This window comes from Staurois parvus, unplaced genomic scaffold (genome assembly GCF_062004578.1).
Source record: "Staurois parvus isolate SC_StPar_1 unplaced genomic scaffold, SC_StPar_1.0 ptg000025l, whole genome shotgun sequence".
Lineage (NCBI taxonomy): Eukaryota > Metazoa > Chordata > Amphibia > Anura > Ranidae > Staurois > Staurois parvus.
This window is the reverse complement of record NW_028317821.1, coordinates 19,026,264-19,047,387: the sequence shown is the minus strand read 5'-3', so window position 1 is coordinate 19,047,387 and position 21,124 is coordinate 19,026,264. Positions and strand designations below refer to the sequence as shown.

Genomic DNA, 21,124 nt, shown 5'->3' with positions numbered 1-21,124 from the left:
TGAATTTCAAACCATGTATAGGCAGGCTGGTTGTACACAAGTCAATCTATCAGTCAACCAGACTAGACTGGCTATAGCTGGCAGTGCTGATCAGTGTGTTTTGAAGGCAGGGAACTCTCCCCACTGTCTGAATACAATAGCGCAGTGGGAGGGATTCCCCCATCCATAATCAAGTCATTTTCTTTTGTTCAACCTTCTGACTCGCGTATTGCCAGGCTAAAGCACGGCCACTATATAGCACTTCAAAGCAGGAGACAGAGCTTATGAACAGCATGAGAAAGTATGTCTGCCCCATGTACATGCAATTACAAACTAGAATCAAGGTTTTTAAGGACAACACACTACACTGATAAGAGTATTTAGCAGATCTATTTTACATCTAAAGTGATAAAATGTCTGAAAAGTCTACACATTCCATTTTAATGGGAGTGTAACTGAAAGATAAATCTAACTTGGCTAAAGTTGTGAGCAGAAACCATTTGCATATACAATATTTATATTACAATTGTATACTGTAAAATATTTAACTAAACAGCATTGATGAAAATTAAATACTTTTATATTGAACACAACTGTGAAATTGTGTAGACTTCCCTTCCAATTCTTGACCTATTTTTTAAACATTATATTTATCCTGCATTTATGCTTATAATACAGTATATAGTTGGCATATGGAATATGCCTACTTTGCATGGTATTGTGACAAGACACTTTTGTCTGGAGTTCAAGTGAAAGCTGTAAAGATTGAAAAAATCATCAGGTCCCATGGAAGTTAAGTAGGCTGAAAGAAAACTAATACCAAGTGCTGCATTATTGGCAGAAAATTAGCTGATATGTAGATACCAAAATGCCAGACTTCAAAGCTTATGAATAGTTTTTCACCTGACCAGGAGTGACCTTCTACGATACCCTCTTCTAGTTTGATAAACTGTATGCTGAAACAGCCAGTTTTAAGACGAATGTACTATAGAGTTACAGATACAAACAGGATTATGGTTGCTTTAGCATGGAGAATTGGATTTCCATTCTTTGAGAATGACCAAAAAAACCCTCATCAGAGCTTTCAGCCACAGCTGGTATTAATTTGGTCACGTTGTTCCATGTATCCTATACTTGCAGCACAGCTTGTTTTCATTTACTTAAGTGGAATCCACCAAGATGAAGTGATCAATGTCTGCTCCAGGAGCACATCACCTCCAAATATTTCATATATGTTTTATATTTATCTCTTCTATACTAAACCCAGTGTCAAGTTAATCATAGATGTAAACATCTTTCTTTTAAATGCAGTGCATGTGTAAGAACATTCCCTATAAAGGGCTGCAATTTATAAACATGAATTTAAAACAAAAAATATATATAACATAAATAATTATAAAGTTGATTTGATTTTTTCATTGGGACAAATACTATAAAATTACTCTGTATTATCAAAAGGACAGTAACACTTTTAGGGCAGCATATTGTATTTAGAACATACCAAAAGAAAACTGAAATACTTGGGGTACATTTAAAAGCAGTGGTATGGCCATACTTTAAAAAATGAGCTATGCATATTCATAAAACACAGCAATGTGTTTTACAAATTTGCATTTCATTCTACTGCAAGAGGGCTCAGACATGTTACCTGTCAAAGTCACATTGTGTTGATATTGAGATCTGATGAACCCCAAACTGAGTATGGCGGGGGGGGGGGGGTTGCTGAACGCTGTTTCATCCTCTCTGTGTTCCCAGCGCCGGCATATTCAGTGTGGGCACCTGAATGTGACAGCTTGTGGCTTCACACCTGGATGCTCACTGCACATGCGCAAGTAGCGATGCACTTTGTGAATGGTCCCGTAGTATTCTGGGACCTGTCCATGTCGCAGAAGACTACGGGGGGGAAGTGAGAACAGCTTCCGCTTTTGATCGCCTAGGCATTAGCAGCGGAAGTGGGAGCAGGTACCTGTCAATTTCAAGTACCCCCTCCCCACCCGCTCCCCAAAGGTGCCAATCCTTAACTCTGTTACATTCCTGTATGGGCATGGCAGTGAGTAATACAAACATTGGTTAGAAGGTCAGTTTGCAACAGCAGATGCTGTGCACAGTGCATATTTCCTTTAAAACACACAGTGGTGGCTACCATGTGTGTAAAGGGTTAACTACATAGTTAACCTGTCCCAGTAATGATTACTCTTAGTCTTTTTGTGCTTAGATTGTTGTCCCAGAGCAGGAAAATCTCTGCAAAGGTTGGGATCTGACAGTGTAATTGTCACACACAACTGGCTCTACTCTATTCACTCTATTGCATTAAACCTCTGTAAACTAGTGCAGAGCTAACACCGAAGGCCTGCATTTTAGGAATTTGCTTCAAAATACGTATAACAGAGAGTGGAAAGCAATATCCACTCTTTATTATAAATTGTCTCCTCAGTATAATGTGATTATTGACTATTGCTCTACAGTATGACCATCTGTATGGCACTGCTGTTATTTTAACTCATTGATAAGAATCAATTACAGATGCAGTAAAGCTGGCCATAGATCAACAAGGACCATCCAAATTTTAATCCATCTATGGCTGCTCCCACGCAAAAGAAGTCGATCTAATGATTGGCGTCTCTAGAATGAAATGTTAGAAAATTTCCACTCAATCAGCACATGCAGCCAATCAGCTGCAGAGCTGATCAGTGTATTCTGAGAGCCAGAGGAGTGTTTAGTAATGAGGGCTTTGCTATTGCTAATAAAAAAAACACCTGTTCCCAAACCTCCTTTACTGCGAAGTTATATATATATACCAGACCATATGACAGAACAGTTTTTTTCCCTTTCTTTTATCAAATTACTCTTTCAATAACCTTCAGTGAGAGAATGGGCTTGTCAATACTGGAAAAGCTTGGTTCAGGACTGGCCACCCTACCCTCTTCTATTTTAGTGTTTGAATTTTATTGTTAAGCTTTAGCTAATGCATTAACATTGGGTCACATATTGACTAAATACCCTAAGTGAGTGGTGTTTATTCATTCACACCTGCAAGTTCACTACTGATGCAAGAAATGTTAAATAGTACTTAAATTGATCTCTGGGTCATCCTTTCTGTTTAACTTAACTACTAAATTAATTTTCAGGTAATTAGTACAGGTACCTGTTGCAGGAGATATTCTAATTAAATTATAAACTAAGAAGTTAAAGAATCATGGGACTTAAAGCCAGATGAACTTTCAGTTTAAATCAGCTAAACATATTTCGTGTGTATCAAAGCAAGAGATGTGCAAAATCTTACAGTTCATTTTCTTGAAAACATTGCTACAGCAGAGTGGAAAAAACAAAAAGAACAGCCTGTAGATTCCCTGCAATGAAACAGTAGTCTCATTGCAGAGGTCTCACATGCCCCCTGTTATGTCAGAACTAGAGCTTCCCAATCAGCAGTGAGCATGAGCTTTGATGACTGCAGAGTTATAAGTCCAATTCAAGAAGCTTTTCAAATCAGGCCATGGCTACTTTCTAATGAAACTGAACTACAAGACTTAGACAATGTAAGCTGACAGTTTCAATTGACTTTACTTCCAGTAGTCGCAATTCTCAGATCATTAGTTGTAGTATGCATCACTCAGACACAGTATTAGAACTAACAAAGACTACAGTAATAAAAAAACAAGCAATATCACAATGGCAAGGTGTAAATTAGGGAGGCACTTGCATTTCTGGAGCAGAAAAGTGGAGGCCTGGTCCTATTGTTTTAGGCATTCTGTCCTAGACGTTTACATAATTTGCAGCCTTAATACTTTTGTGTTTGATCATAAAATAGTTTATCCATACATATCACAATATCTTTCTTAAATATAACATAGTTTGAATGTCCAGACAAACATCTAACTCAACTCTAATATCTATAAGTAACATTTTACTTTATATGAATGTAGTCATGTCATGTTTTATGAAGTTTGGCACCACAGGTGACCATGGAGAGGCTGACTCATGTCTCACTGTGAATTACTGAATTTAGGCTTCTCTCCATACTTTGTGTAACCAGCATAAGTATATGTGGGTGCTTCAAACAGCCAAGCAAATGGCACCATGGCACCAATCAATGTCCAATAGTCATGCAAAGGGAAATCATGTTCTTACAAGGCAAAACCCAAGGTTTCAGGGCCACAAAGGGACCCTTTCCCAAGACAAAATAATGTCACTATGTAAATTAGAAGTATATTTCTTTGTGTGCATGGCTAAAACTGTGAACAGACATCGTACTATCCTTAAATGAAATGAGTGAACAGAATATTCATCCCAATTCTATCTATTAATACATGTGATTCAGAGAAGGTTTTCTCGCTTCTTGGACTATTTTGCTTTCTGATGATCAGAAGTGCAGTGCATACAGGTCCATATTGTAGTAAGTGATGCCCTCTTTGGTTACATTGCTTGCTTTTATTCACTAACATATGATCATCCTTTAGAAATGTAATTCCTTTTGGCTTGTATTACCAGTAGTGACAATTGCATATCATATGTCAACAAAGTCAGCTAATGGAAAGACACTTGTATTCTTAACACAGATGTCCTTTAATATATACAGTTGTACTATGGCTTGTGCACTTTACCAGAATAGAGGCTGATTGCAAATTGTAGACTGTACACTTTGACCATTGCTTTTGATTCACTTAGTGATCAATTGCATAACATCACAAAACAATGCCTCTAAATTTATCATATAACTTTACCATAGTCAAATTTGTATCACAGCACGTTTGACAGTTAAGCTGCACTCAGTATTACAAAGATTCCATTTCTCTGTAAAGCAGCATGCACATGTGGCCCAGCGTTTGGAGTATGATTTACATTATGTAATTCTGTATCTGATCCACTATCATTCTGTATTCCTCAAAAGGAAATGTCATCTATTATATGCCTAGTTCACAATGGAATATGTTAGACTTGTCCTTAATTGTATCTCATTTTTAACATTATGCAGAAGATGCAAACATAACTGGGAAAAAAAGAGAAAAAAAGCAAGGATGTCCCAGGTGTGTGCACATGAACATTATATGCCCTATTTATTTTCTGTCACTTGTTTGTGAAAAAAAAAAAAAAAGAGAATGGCAAGAGCCAAGTAGGAGAGAAACAGTTCACAATAGATAATAATGAAGACGCCAAGGTGTGGATACACTCTAGTAAACTGCCAAGACTACTATTTTTCTTTTAATTTTTATTGGTCAGTTTGTCACTTACGCTCCTGTAAAGCCCTTTGGCTACATCTAAGTCACATCTATAAGTGTTCAAGTGGTGATAGAGCAATAATGAGTCACTGCATCACAACACCACAGTAATGAAGAGAGGTTTCTACTGTGCTGGCCTCATATTAAATATGTACAACATAAAAAATCTGCATGAAACCTTACAAATTCCACATAATGTATAGTACTACTTTTTGCTTGCCTGCAATATAGGACATGTCATTTAATACTAGTGTTCAAGGGTATTTTAGTGCCATATATAGCATTATTAAATAAAAACTACAAGTAATGTTAGCCAGACACTCTGTAGTGAGACAGTGAAGCTAATCTGATTTCACCTTGTGTCAAAAATAAATGTACTGTCAATGACTCAGTGCTGGCTCTCTAACCATGACTAATGCCAGAACACCATTAATAAAAATGCTGACAGGAGCTATAAAATGATTTCCAATTCGAAAGAATCAAAACCTTAACTCTGATATTGCATTTGTTTTTAAATCTGTATTTATGTATACTGATACATAACAACATAAATGTGTTCATTAATCCACTGTTTCGACAGCACAACTGGACATTGTACCTCTGGAGATCATGAAGAGAGACAAAGGGGTTGATTTACTAAAACTAGAGAGTGCAAAATCTGGTGAAGCTGTGCATGGTAGCCAATCAGCTTCTAGATTGATCAATTGAGCTTTGAGAAAAAAAAAGTAAGCTGGTTTCTATGTTGAGCTGCACCATATTTTGCACTCTCTAGTTTTAGTAAATGAACCCCAAAGTCTCTACTAAGCACAGAACAAAATGTCTGATTTTATGAACATAAAAGTGAAATTGTTTTGAATAATGAAACATCCAGATTATTTTAGTATTCAAGGGTTTTGGTTTGATATACATGTAGCTTTTATTGCCCAAACATTAATGTGTCGGTGGAAACTTTTGCCTTCCTTGTTTTCTGAAGGGCTCCATTTTTATTATCATTTTTATTATCATTTTGATAATACAGAGTGAATGTTATTATTATTACACAGGGTTTATATAGCACCCACAGTTTGCTCAGCATTTTACAGTATAAGGGGAGACAATACAGCAGCAATACAGTTCAATATAAAAGGGCTAAGAGGGCCCTGCTCTTGGGAGCTTACAATCTAAAAGGGAGGGGCTGGTGGAACAAAAGGTAATAACTGTGGGGGATGAACTAATAGGAGAAATAGAAGATTTGGTTATTAACCGAAGGCAGGATACGCTTCCCTGAAGAGATAGATTTTCAGGAATCACCTAAAATTGGACATAGTAGGCGATAGTTGGACAGATTGGGGTAGAGAGTTCCAGAGAATGGGAGAGGCTCTGGAGAAGTCTTGGAGACGAGCATGAGAGGAGGAGACAAGGGAGCTGGGGAGGTCTTGGGAGGAATGGAGAGGATGGTTTGGATGATATTTGGAGACAAGATTGGTGATGTAATTTGGGGCACAGCTGTAAATGGCTTTATATGTTATTGTTAATGTTTTTAATTTTACTCGTTGGGCAATGGGAAGCCAGTGGAGGGATTGGCAGATATGGAACGGTTAGTAAGGTGGATGAGTCTGGCAGCAGCATTCATGATAGACTGAAGAGGGGATAGCCTGTGATTAGGTAGGCCAATAAGGAGGGAGTTTCAATAGTCAAGGTAAGAGATAACAAAGGGAGTGAATAAGTTGCTTAGTGGTTTCAATGGTTAAAAAGGGGCATCTTTTGGAGATGTTATGGAGGTGAAGTCTACAAGATTTGGACAATGATTGGATTTTGGGCTGAAAGGACAGATCGGAGTCTTGGAGTACCCTGGCATGAGGGGAGGGACTGATAGTTGTATTATTGATCTTGATGGAGAAGTCAGGGGAGGGGGCATAAGCTGGAGGGAAAATTATGAGCTCAGTTTTAGAAGGATTGTTTGCTCTTTATAATACGTTTAATGTGTAACTCTAGCCCAAAACATTAGTTTTTCAAAGAGTGGGTAAGGGTAAGATCCTCTCAGATTTTTATTGTTTTCTGGGTCCCTACTGGTTTGCAGAGTTGCTGGGACAGGAAATGAAGGAAATATCTCTAGTGGGGCCAAAGACAACTAAAAAACCGGACAATGGTTCTAATCCCTATAAACTCTACTATAAATATTTAAATGCTGCCTCTCTTCTTGGAGATATTTCACTTCCAGACTTGATGACTTGATGAAGTTGAAAATTAAGTGCTGATGCAAAAAAATGTTAACATGTTTTCATGAACTACAATTACCAACCTAAGTAGGGAAACAGGAACCTAGTAGGCAAAGTCCTATTTCTTACTCAGCAACAAGGTAAAGGTTTTGATGACATTTAGAGGAAATCTGTCACGAGTTAAACATAGGGGCAATCATTGCTGACACCATTTCCTGAAAAATCAAAGCAAGCATACAATATAAGGACTATTATTTTAAACAAGCATTAACATTTCATATTCGTACAGCTCTTAATTTTCATGTCAATTAACATACAGTACCTTCTTCTGACTTTGTTGTTGCATTGCATGTCTCCTCCTTTCCTTCCCCAGCAGAATTTGCAGCTTGAATAAAGAAGCTGTATGTGGTATTGGATAGTAGATCCCTGAAGGTGTAGGCATTATCAGTTTCGAGGACAAAGGTAGCAAGATTTTGAAATTTTAGGACATACTGAATTATTTTTCCATTCGGGCGAGCTGGTGGATCCCACTGAACTAAGATGGACTGCCAACTTGTTGCCACACAACGCATGTTCTGGACTGAGTCTGGGGCTTTTAAGAAATATATAGATTTTATAGTCACATATTGAATCACCTATCACTTATAAATAGCAGATTATTATAAAAACATCAGTGAAAAGTAGTCCGGACAATGATACATATACAACATTTTAATATATATAGACTCATACATACCTGACTCTTGTGTTGTGAACTGAATAGTATTGCTGAATTGATTCCCATTCCCTGCTTTTGTAAAAGCAGATACACTGGCTGCATAGGTCTTAAATGGGTCCAGATTAATAAGCTTTCCTTCTGTCTGAGCACCTGATATATTCTAGGAGGCAAAAAAACAGTCTTTTTAATATGAGGACTACCTAAGTCAAATTTACTCTAACGGCATGTGTGGGTCATAATCATATGACATAGTGGGAGGAGCTTGTACAATAGAATTTTATTATTCAGGTCTACATAGTGCATAGGTCTACATATGTAATTCCAGGCTTCAAAATTCAACCTCAAAACCATTACTGCAAGTTTTTTTGTATATTACTGTTCTGTACATCTACTTACTGTTTCTACATAACGGTATACAGCATGTATATATAGATGTATAGATTTCCATGTTATAATCAGATAGCGTAATTGAAATGGATTAGAGGCAATTGGATGGAACCAACTCATCTTTTGTGATTTTTCAAGCAAAAGATGTAATAGTGTTCATGTGCTTTTTATATGGAAAGCACCACTAAGAATACTGCCTATCTAAAACATTGTAATTTAAGTGTATGTAGAGCCAAAACATTTTTGGCTAGGGAAGGATTAAACCCCCTATTAAGTTATTTTGCTGCCATTATCCTGGGGAGATTTTCCTTTTGTTCTAAGATGCAAAAGGAAAGTGGAGGAAAGTGAGGAAGTGAGGGCAATTCCTCTCTTAGACAGTTGTCACCAGAACATTTGTCCCCACTGGATGAATTCCCCTTACCTTCTGCTTTGGTGACAACTCAAAAATGTTGGATTCTCCCCCACTTTCTGTTTCAGACAAATAGAGAGGTGAATATACCCAGCAGCAAGAAAAGTTGACAGAGAGCCAAACCCTTCTCCATGCTATTCTAAATTAAAAGACTAATTCATTAACTAAAGAAAACATTTTGATTTTACATAAAATTTAAGTCATCTATAGCAATTGTTTAATATTTCCTACGTTATGGATATACTTACCTGGTAAAATATAGATTGACTGCTGTTTTCCATAATTTTAAAGTTGTACGTGTGCACAATACCATTAGGTCTTGGACTAGGCCTCCACTGCAACCAAGCAGAGCTGTCACTTGCATTGATGAAAGTCAGATTGTAAGGAGGTACTGATGGCTCTGTAATGCAAACGGTGTACTGTTTGCAGTGATTTTTGAAATATCATATATAAATATATATATAAATATAATATTTAAAAAAGATTATGTAAAGTGGATGTCCAGATAGGTTTGAAAACCAACAATGATTGCACTTATGTTCACATAAAAAAAATCATTAAATGCATTTTTAAATGCAACTGGTAGGAATACTTGATTTTGTCATTTTGATTTTGTTATAGTATGAGCTTCCTGTGATTTCTTGCTCAACCTAACTGGAGTAAAAATGCTGTCTAAGGCTAGCCATACATGACTTTCAATCAAAGTTTGTCTAACTGAATGGTGCCAACAGGGCAACTCACAGCTTGGATTTTGATCAATTCGGTGGGTATGGGCTGAAATTCAAGCCGAATGTAGCATATCCTGAAAGCAAGAAGGGTAAAAGTGGTGACCCATCAATGTCCTATCAATAAGCTTTATGTGAATCCTGGACCAAGCTGTAATTTCTTACAGCAGCAGAGGTTCAGGACTACACTATGATGGTCCAGATCCAGACTATGCTGAGCCAGAGGTTTTTAGATCACAAGATACGTTGAAGCTGAACAGACGTCCTTCATCAGGTCAGACAGTAAGACAGTTCATACAGTATGTAGACATTTCGATACTGTATTTAGCTGTGCAAAAGTGCATGGCTAAGAAAGGATTTAAAGTAACCCTAGTACTGTGTTCATGTTTTTCCTGTGTGTAACACTTACAGTATTTATTACTCTTACAGACATCACCCTACTTTCATTAAGACCCCATTCACACCTGCACATTCTAGGAACATGAGCAGAAATGCACGATTATGCACATGTTCCTTGAATGAGCAGAATAACAAGTCACAAACATGCATTGCACTTGTGGTGCCATTAATTGTGAATGGCAACCCAAACATGGTCATCATTTGTTGTGCTTAGGGTAGCCAATTCAAGTGAATGGGCAGCCGTATGCTGTTGCACAAAAAAAAAACCCAAAAAATGCTCATTAACACAGCACACAGATGAGAATAGGCCTCACTAGAAAGCCACTACAATTTTTTTCTTTATTGTCAGGCGGCGCTTAAAGTTGAACTCCGGTCATCATCACAGATAATCCAGGACTAGTGGTGGCCACTGCTCTTCCATTATGTAATATTGATGTCAAAGGGAAGAGCACATGACTATGCAGGGAGAAGCAATGGGAAGAAAGCCTTCAGGATTGAGGAATAAGGTAAATAATTTTCAATATTACATTCCTCCTAGACTAATCAATGGTTCAATGAATATATACAGTATACAGTGTATATGATAAGGAATATATACAGTTTTTTGATAAATAAATAATACCATGAAAAGCCACAATTTAGCACTGAACTTTATCACCAACAACATCTAATTTTTTTTTTCCCATGTACAGGAAAAGTAGACTATGTGATTTACATGTTAGCAAACTGATTTGATATAAAGATAAAACAGTAATGATAAACAAATAAACAAAAACATGTTTCTATAAGGAAAAAAAAGCAGAAAAGTATTCAGATATGTAACAATCTTTTTAGATCAGCAATGCATTTAGGATAAAACCACAATGAACTATACCACAGGGCATAATTAAATAATCTTTTCATGACAAAATGTCAAACTACTCTGCTCTCATTGTGACTTTCGGTCAAGTGGCAGAGGATAAAATAATAAAATGCCACCACTGTAAGTACAGTTTTTGTAACATAGCTAAACCTGTCAAAGCAATGAAATTTAAGCACCAAAGAAGAACATATCATGCACAGCTTTGACCTTGTTAGAGAAATGTAATAATTCAAGAAGAAACATGAGAAATAAGACAAAGACGGTGAAACTGGAAACATGTAGAGGATTATGAAGGATCACTTTTCTGATGATTTTAATTTAGCACAAATATGTCATAAGACAATTACCTGCTTCATCTGTGAGAAATGGAAGCTGGAGAGAAGGACCCGTTCCTTTTATTGTTCTTGCAGCAACAAAGATAAAATACTGGGTAAATGGTTCAAGATCCTTTAAAGTGATGGAGACTTGCATAGTATCTGGAAAAGACTTGTTTCCCTGTGGTCCATAAATCTGTAAGTAGTAACCAGTTATAATACCGTTTGGACATTCTGGAGGATCCCACGATAACAAGACTGAAGTAGACGTTAGGTTCTTGCATTCTCTGATCATAGGTGGTGTTTCAGGGACTAGAAAAAATATCATATTAAATAAAGTATATCTACAGGCTTGGGCCCATAAAACCTTGTATGAGTAAGCTCTGCTGTGATTTATGACTACTCATATATGATCACAGATAAACAGACATAAATTATTTTTACTTCTAAGACTTAAACCAATGGTACAGTCGCATATGAATCAAAACAGTTAGCAAAGGTTCAATTGCCTCTAGAAACCAAACATTAGTTTACTTCTATTTTTTTAGGACACTGAAAGTATAAAATGATAAGAAGGTACTTTAGAGACAGTGAGAATGGGAGCAAGAACAATCATCCCCAATGCACTCCTTTGATATACTGTATGTATGTGTGTGTGTGTTCGAGGTGGGGGTCATATACTATTGCCAAGAATAAGGAGGATATTTATGCTCTATGCCAGGGTTTCGCAACCAGGATTCCATGGAACCTTAGAGTTCCTCCCAAAGTTCCTAGGGGTTCCTTGAGCAATGAGCAATTTTTGCCTCGCAGATAATTTCCCATTGACATCATTGATGTTTTAGCTATTTGTTAAGGGGTTCATTCTTCCCAATGACCACAAGTATAAGTAGCACACTTCCCACTGACCATCACACTAATGTATGATGAGTTGTAGATATAGTAATATTTTAACAGGAGTTTCCTGAGACTGGAAAGTTATTTCAAGGGTTCCTCTGTGTTGAGAAAGTCTGCTATATACTGTAAGGCCCCTTAAAATGGGGCGAATCCGCCAGCAGATCCCTTTGCTCAGTGGCGGATCTCTCCTCTGATCCCTGCTGAGCAAGCAGATGACAGGTCTGTGTCTGCTCCGCTGCTGCAGAGCAGACACAGACACTGTCTACTTTTTCAATGGGGTGTTCGGATGTAAACTGACCACCTGTCCATTTCCACCCGACTGTCATCTGATCCATCGGACATATGGAGAATAGCCCCATCTGTCTGTTTTTGGCATACAGGATCGGTTTGGATGCTGGCAGGTGTCAGTATTCACTCGCCAGTCCATAGGGGTCTATGGATTGTCCATTCGGGTCAACCTGAAAAACTGACAGGCGGACCCGATCGGGCCAGCAGTGTGAAAGGGTCCTATATATAGTAATGTTTTCAGATGCCTCTAATACATAGAATAATGGCAGTTTTGTTTATGCAGCACAATAAATAGCATCTTGTATTTGGGCTCAGCACTTTAAAAACACTCAGAAGTACAGTCAGGTCCATAAATATTGGGACATCGACACAATTCTAACATTTTTGGCTCTATACACCACCACAATGGATTTGAAATGAAACGAACAAGATGTGCTTTAACTGCAGACTGTCAGCTTTAATTTGACGGTATTTACATCCAAATCAGGTGAACGGTGTAGGAATTACAACAGTTTGCATATGTGCCTCCCACTTGTTAAGGGGCCAAAAGTAATGGGACAATTGGCTTCTCAACTGTTCCATGGCCAGGTGTGTGTTACTCCCTCATTATCCCAATTACAATGAGCAGATAAAAGGTCCAGAGTTCATTTCAAGTGTGCTATTTGCATTTGGAATCTGTTGCTGTCAACTCTCAAGATGAGATCCAAATTACTGTCACTATCATGAAGCAAGCCATCATTAGGCTGAAAAAACAAAACAAACCCATCAGAGAGATAGCAACAACATTAGGCGTGGCCAAAACAACTGTTTGGAACATTCTTAAAAAGAAGGAATGCACTGGTGAGCTCAGCAACACCAAAAGACCCGGAAGACCACGGAAAACAACTGTGGTGGATGAACGAAGAATTCTTTCCCTGGTGAAGAAAACACCCTTCACAACAGTTGACCAGATCAAGAACACTCTCCAGGAGGTAGGTGTATGTGTGTCAAAGTCAACAATCAAGAGAAGACTTCACCAGAGTGAATACAGAGGGTTCACCACAAGATGTAAACCATTGGTGAGCCTCAAAAACAGGAAGGCCAGATTAGAGTTTGCCAAAAAAACATCTAAAAAAGCCTTCACAGTTCTGGAACAACATCCTATGGACAGATGAGACCGAGATCAACTTGTACCAGAGTGATGGGAAGAGAAGAATATGAAGAAGGAAAGGAACTGCTCATGATCCTAAGCATACCACCTCATCAGTGAAGCATGGTGGTGGTAGTGTCATGGCGTGGGCATGTATGGCTGCCAATGGAACTGGTTCTCTTGTATTTATTGATGATGTTACTGCTGACAAAAGCAGCAGGATGAATTCTGAAGTGTTTCGGGAATATTATCTGCTCATATTCAGCCAAATGCTTCACAACTCATTGGACGCCGCTTCACAGTGCAGATGGACAATGACCCAAAGCATACTGCAAAAGCAACCAAAGAGTTTTAAGGGAAAGAAGTGGAATGTTATGCAATGGCCAAGTCAATCACCTGACCTGAATCCGATTGAGCATGCATTTCACTTGCTGAAGACAAAACTGAAGGGAAAATGCCCCAAGAACAAGCAGGAACTGAAGACAGTTGCAGTAGAGGCCTGGCAGAGCATCACCAGCGATGAAACCCAGCGTCTGGTGATGTCTATGTGTTCTAGACTTCAGGCTGTAATTGATTGCAAAGGATTTGCAACCAAGTATTAAAAAGTGAAAGTTTGATTTATGATTATTATTCTGTCCCATTACTTTTGGTCCCTTAACAAGTGGGAGACACATATGCAAACTGTCGTAATTCCTACACCGTTCACCTGATTTTGATGTAAATACCCTGAAATTAAAGCTGACAGTCTGCAGTTAAAGCACATCTTGTTCGTTTCATTTCAAATCCATTGTGGTGGTGTATAGAGCCAAAAATGTTAGAAATGTGTCGATGTCCCAATATTTATGGACCTGACTGTACATATTCTATACAACTTTAAACCACATGGGGAATTTTGTTGGTAACCTACCATCTTGCTCTGTGTTAACATCAATGATCTCACTAGCTTGGTTTCCATCTCCAAATACAGTGCTTGCAGTAATCCAGAACTGGTAGTGACTGAACTTTGCAAGAGCATCAATTACTGCAGCAAAACCATTACTATCAAAACTGATATCATTGGATGTGAGATTCTACAAAATAAAATTAGAGGTATAAGAAACGCAGAACAGATTACTTTTTTTCAGTTTACCTTGCATTACAAGAAAAAAGCAAAAATATAATCATTGGTCCAATTACATACAATAACACTACACAGGAAAACACAGATAGCAAGTGCCTGCATCTCCATCAATATCTTTTACAGACAGTGAACATTATATAAAAAAAAAAAAAAAAAAAAAAAAATATGGTAGTAGAGAAGAAAAAAAATGTGAACCACTCCAATTGACCAATGCTGGTAATTACTCCAACCACATAAAATGCTTCTAAATGTATTAGGCCAAAACTATATATTATGTTGCATTTGATGGCTGAGGGTGACTTTGCAAATAACTGGACTTGCCAAGTCAGAGTCGGCATGGTGAGCAGAAGCTATTTATAAATTGCAAAAGCATGTGCCAGTGAATAAATGACAACAGGAAAGGAGGGAATGATCAGTGAGTGTGGTTATCACCCTATTATTAATAGGGCCTTTTTCTATACTTTCATTCAGTTATGTTGACTGTCATGCTTTTTCATGGAAGTGTGTCTTTAAATTCTAAGGAACTTTGAAAAATACAGTTTCTTTACACTTAGTATTTAAAAGAAACTGTACTTTTTTAGACAAAGCAATGCATCAGGCTCAGTTTCATGCTGGTCCCTACAGATGCCTATACTTACCTTTACAGTGGTCCCACGCACTTCTTTTGCTGGGGAAGTAAAGTAACATAACCTGTACTTTTACATATAGGAGAATCATGTGACTTACATCTCTCTTTCCTACGTAACAACATTGATGCTTAGCGATTTGTCCCTCATGCACTATTTGCTGTTACATCCAGGTTAGAAAAGAGTAGTCAGCCACTGTACAGTATATACAGTATAAGATCTTGGTTGTGACTTGGAGCTTACACACAGTTTCTTCTCATCACTCAAAAGGGAGGTATGTAGAAGTAATTGTGGAGACCAACATTAAAGTGAACCTGTTTTTTTTCCCCCGTTCATCTGATATGCATTTGTTTTGTTGAATAGGTCATACACAGTTAAAATGACTAGGACTTCACTAGTGTCCTTAAAGGAAACCTTTACTGAGAAAATAAGTTGGTTGTCACTGCTGTTTTTTTAAATTGCTAGGTGCCTAATTGTTACACTGATCTGTAGGCTACAATAGTTTTCAATATCACTGACCTAAAGTAGAAGTGCAGTCAAAACCTAACTATGCTTAAACCTGCTCCCATTCTGAGCCCTAAAAAAGCTACCCTGTAAAGGAAAGATATGTATACTTACCTAATCTAAGGGCACTCTGGTCTGGTTATGAGATTGGCTTCTAGCATCATCTTCAGGGGAGAGAAGGGACAGTAGGTAACAGAAGCCCCATAGTAAGTCTATGGCAGGGGCGGATTGACAATTTGAGCACTTGGGCACTGCCCGAGGGCCCGGGGTCAGTAGGGGGCCCCATGAAATGCCCCTGGTACCTTTTATAGGCTTTTTTGGGTGTGTTTTTAGTGTGGGCAAGGACACAGGGGCCCCATGATCCCCTATTGCCTGGGGGCCCCATGAGTTGTCAGTCCGGCCCTGGTCTATGGGTGACGTCACCTCCCAGGCTCTGCAGCCATTGTCACTGCTCTCTACTCTCCCCTGATGCCAGCTGCTGGGGAGATTATGTGACTATACCAGAGCTTCCTTAGATTAGGTAAGTATACATTTCTTTCCTTTACAGAGTAGTTAGTATGGGGCTTAGAATGTGGGTAGGAGCAGGTTGGGCTTAGTTAGGTTTTGAATGGGCTTCCCCTTTAATATAAATATGTAGGTAAGAATTGCTGGCTTCACTATCTGCTTTCTTGTTCTAAATCTGTAATTCAGAAAGAATTGAAGCCAGAGATAGCCAGGCAAATACCTTTACAAGAAGTCATATGAATATCTGATGGAAACTATTAGTGACAATGCCAATGCTCAATGTGCCAGGCATGTTGTGTTGTTGTTACTATAAAGAAGCCCAGAGCCTGAGAAATGACATGCAGTCAACACTATACAAGATGGTAGGTAATACTCAGGTTCACTAAGGTACCAAAGTATGATGAGCAGTGGAAACATTCACCAGTTTAGTTCTTAGCAACGTTATATTATTATATTTTACAACAGAGCATAATGCTCCGATGCACTAAAATATGGCAATGTTTGGATCTTTTCTGTACTGGAAGCTTTCCTTTTACGTGTCCAATATAAAAATAAGCATTCCCTATAGGTAATTTTGACTGTATAGAACCTAATTAACATGTTCCTTTTATCCACTGCAGCATTTGTTGCTACTTTTGCTTTGGGAAAACCTGCATCCTGATTGCTATTTGCACACTTTTAATGAACTCACTTTGTTACAGAGTTTGCAGCATGTTCTCACATTCATAAAACCAGTTTGGGTAGGATGTGTACACAGACCTATATATTTGTTTGTGGCCAGATGGTCAGCGAAGGCACTTTGCCTTTCTGGCAAGACATTTGTTCTATTAAACAAATTTCTAACAGTTTATAAATCCAGGCTGTTTCTACCTTGTGATCCATTTGAGCTAAAAGAAAATCTGAAAGTACCAATACTTTACAACCCTTTCTCAGTTGCTATCTCGCATCACTCATGATTAGCAAACCAAGCAAAATAGATAATAATAATCATTTTATTAGTAATCAATTATTACTAATATTATTATTGCGGTTGTTGTCATTTAGTGTTTTTATTGCCTTCTGTCTTGCTCTTTAAAGAGATTTCACCTTGCTAGATGTTGTCACGAGGGCAAGAAACCTCCCCAATCGGTGTAGAGCAAAAAATGGACAACTACCAAGTACTATATCCAAATGTAAAGTAGGTTTTTGCTGGAGTTTTGCTTCCCTTCCATAATTATCCCTTGTACACATCAGCGTGGCTCTTGCTGCCCTACGTATTTTAGGAGCACAACTATACATCATGTTACAGAGTAATACTACTGCTCATGGAGCTTAAATGAGGAAACTAATGACTTAGATGATCAGATCTACCTGCACACATTTTGTATAAGGAATAACAATGTTATTTCAATTGCAAAGGGGCAACAAAAAATAAGCAATGTTAGTGGAGAAAAAATATCATGTTGTAATGTATAAATCCTGCTCCAAAAGTGACTGCAGTCAATCAAAACATATTTAAAGATCACGCTTCCACATTATAAGTAAGAAAAATATGATTTTTTTTATTAGGTGTATAAGAAAAATACATTTTGTATACAAAAATGATCCTTACCCTGATGTGTGTTTTGGAAGAATTCTGGTAATATAAGGAATAATATTGTATAACTCCATTTGGTTTTATGGGTGGGCTCCAGAAAATCATCACTGAAGAAGAGCTTATGTTTTTGTATGACAAGTTTCTTGGAGGGTCACTTGGAACTAAAAAGAAAAAAAGAAGCTCTTGAAACTTGTTCTATATACATTATTTTAATTCTTTATCTATTTACCTTGTACCCATATTTAAATATAGGGGAAGATCTTATACATTTTTAAACAGAATAGATGCATTTAAATAAATAATAGCACTACATCCCCTGTTGACAGGCTTTGGTCTTGTCAATGGCATCAGTTTAAAACACTTCTGAGATCATTCAGAATTTATTGATAGGTGACTTTGACCTGAAGATGACCTCATTCTGACCAGCATTTGATCTTGAGTTCCGTAGACTTGTATGGAAATGCAAAACCCATTTGAAATGAACAAATGCCTGCCAGCTAAGGTTCTTAATATTACTGGTTATTGTATTTCCTTAATATCGCCTATGGTCAAGAGCATACATGATGGCTAATTTACAAGGTGGTAAATGCAATCGACATTATTGACACTTTTAGCAGAGTTATTGGGATTTTTCTGTTCAGCAGGTTGAGGATTTTGACAGTTTGGACATTTCTTGGAGTTTAAACCTTCTTTGGAATCAAGATGCATGTTGACATGGATTAAATATCCTAAACAGATATACAGATATGCTTCCAATACTCCAACAATAAAGAACAGAAAACAGTGATTTGATGGATCCTGGTAAACAAATGGATCTCCTATTGAAACTAAATATTATATACCGGTAGGTGCACTGAATATGGATCATAATCAATCATTATATATATTGTATCCAGAACGTATTCACAGTGCTTAACTTTTGCCACATTTTGTTATGTTACAGCCTTATTCCAAAATGGATTAAATTAATTTTTTTCCCTCAACATTCTACAAACAATACCCCATAATGTCAACATGAAAGAAGTTTGTTTTGAAATCTTTGCAATTTATTAAAATATACCAACATAAAAAAAACCAAAAAAAACAAAACACATGTACATAGGTATTCATAGCCTTTGCCATGACACTCAAAATGGAGCTCTGGTGCATCCTGTTCCCACTGATCATCCTTGAGATGTTTCCACAACTTGATTGGAGTCCACCTGTGGGAAATTCAGTTGATTGGACATGTTTAGGAAAGGGTAAAACTGTCTATATAAGGTCTCACAGTTAACAGTGCATGTCAGAGCACAAACCAAGCCATGAAGTCCAAGGAATTGTCCGTAGACCTCCGAGACAGGATTGTATCAAGGCACAGATCTGGGGAAGGGTACAGAAAAATTTCTGCAGCATTGAAGGTCCCAATGAGCACAGTGGCCTCCATCAACCGTAAATGGAAGAAACTTGGAACCACCAGGAATCTTCCTAGAGCGGGCTGCCCGGCCAAAATGAGCGATCGAGGGAGAAGGGTCTTAGCCAAGGAGGTAACCAAGGATCCGATGGTCACTCTGAAAGAGCTTTAGCGTTTCTCTGTGTAGAGAGGAGAACCTTCCAGAACAACAACCATCTATGCAGCACTCCACAAATCAGGACTGTATGGTAGAGTGGCCAGATGGAAGCCACTCCTCAGTAAAAGGCAAATGGCAGCCCAACTGGAGTTTGCCAAAAGGCACCTGAGGGACTCATAGACCATGAGAAACAAAACTCTCTGGTCTGATGAAACAAAGATTGAACTCTTTGGCCTGAATGCCAAACATAATGTCTGGAGGAAACCAGGCACCTCTCACCACCTGGCCAATACCATCCCTACAGTGAAGCATGGTGGTGGCAGCATCATGCTATGGGGATGTTTTTCAGTGGCAGGAACTGGGAGACTAGTCAGGATTAAAGGAAAGATTAATGCAGCAATGTACAGAGACATCCTTGATGAAAACCTGTTCCAGAGTGCTCTGGACCTTACACTGCTCTGACAGTTCATCTTTCAACAGCACAACGACCCAAAGCACACAGCCATAAGTTGGCTACGGGCCAACTCTGTGAATGTCCTGGAGTGGCCCAGCCAGAGCCCAGACTTGAACTCGATTGAACATCTCTGGAGAGATCTGAAAATGGCTGTGCACCGACACTCCCTATCCAACCTGATGAAGCTTGAGAGGTACTGCAAAGAAGAATGGGAGAAATTGCCCAAAAATCGGTGTGCCAAACTTGTAGCATCATACACAAAATGACTTGAGTCTGTAATTGGTGCTTAAGGTGCTTCAACAAAGTATTGAGCAAAGGCTGTGATTATGTACATGTGGTTTTTTTCATTTTTTATTTTTAATAAATTGCAAAGATTTCAAAACAAACTTTTTCACTATGTCATTATGGCGTATTGTTTGTAGAATTTTGAGGAAAAAAAATTAATTTAATAGATTTTTGAATAAGGCTGTAACATAACAAAATGTGGCAAACGTTAAGCGCTGTGAATACTTTCTGGATGCACTGTATATGTAGTTCTTGCTGAATATTGCATTTAGTTGATACATATTTTACAACAGGAAAATAATGTAGTGTACAAAAATAAAAAATGTCCACACCTCCTTCTAAAGTTTTAAATTTTAAAATATCACTTCTGACGTTTCCATCTCCAAATCGAGTGCTAGAGGTGACATATGCACTGTATTCATGATTGCTCTCCAGATCCTGAAATTTCACTGAGGTTTCTTCAACATTGATAGTTTTGTTTGACATTTCATCCCTAAAAAAGAGAAAATTTAAATCTTTTACTCCAAAACTACAGCTTTAATATTAATAGTAATTCGAAATTTAAAATGTATTATCACCTTTGCCGTCAAATTTGAGCAAACTCCACCATATGCTTGTCATGTGTTTCCAATTACACAGCATACTTAAAAATAATTTTAAAAAATTCATAACATAAGGGAACAGCTAGCTACAGATAAAGTGCTGCTAGTCACAAGTACTATAACCACCAAAATCAACATTTCAATCATAGGCATAACAAGAGTCCATAAACAGTTGGAACAGTAAGTCAGTGATATAAACGTGAGGCTAACTAGCTAACCTGTGGAGGTTTTGGCAGCTGATAAAACACTGACTAGGAAATATTACTAAATCCAGGTGAATAATGAGATCTGTTTCAGGACAGTGGAAAAAAGGTAAGACGGGGCATGGGGGGGGACATTGAAGACAACCAAGTCAAGGCTCAGCACCTTTAAGGGCTCCTTCACGTAT

General features: G+C 37.9%; 1 protein-coding gene across 1 annotated transcript in view; it reads right to left on the bottom strand.

The window, feature by feature from the left end:
* PTPRQ (protein tyrosine phosphatase receptor type Q) overlaps positions 1-21,124 on the bottom strand; it is a 221,273-nt gene that overhangs the window by 130,891 nt on the left and 69,258 nt on the right. The window contains exons 12-18 of the mRNA XM_089652140.1: positions 20,467-20,627; positions 17,864-18,009; positions 14,426-14,588; positions 11,241-11,519; positions 9,156-9,307; positions 8,130-8,271; positions 7,716-7,985 (exon numbers count right to left, since the gene is read on the bottom strand). Coding sequence (XP_089508266.1) covers positions 7,716-7,985; positions 8,130-8,271; positions 9,156-9,307; positions 11,241-11,519; positions 14,426-14,588; positions 17,864-18,009; positions 20,467-20,627 — 1,313 coding nt within the window. The remainder of the gene's footprint in view (positions 1-7,715; positions 7,986-8,129; positions 8,272-9,155; positions 9,308-11,240; positions 11,520-14,425; positions 14,589-17,863; positions 18,010-20,466; positions 20,628-21,124) is intronic.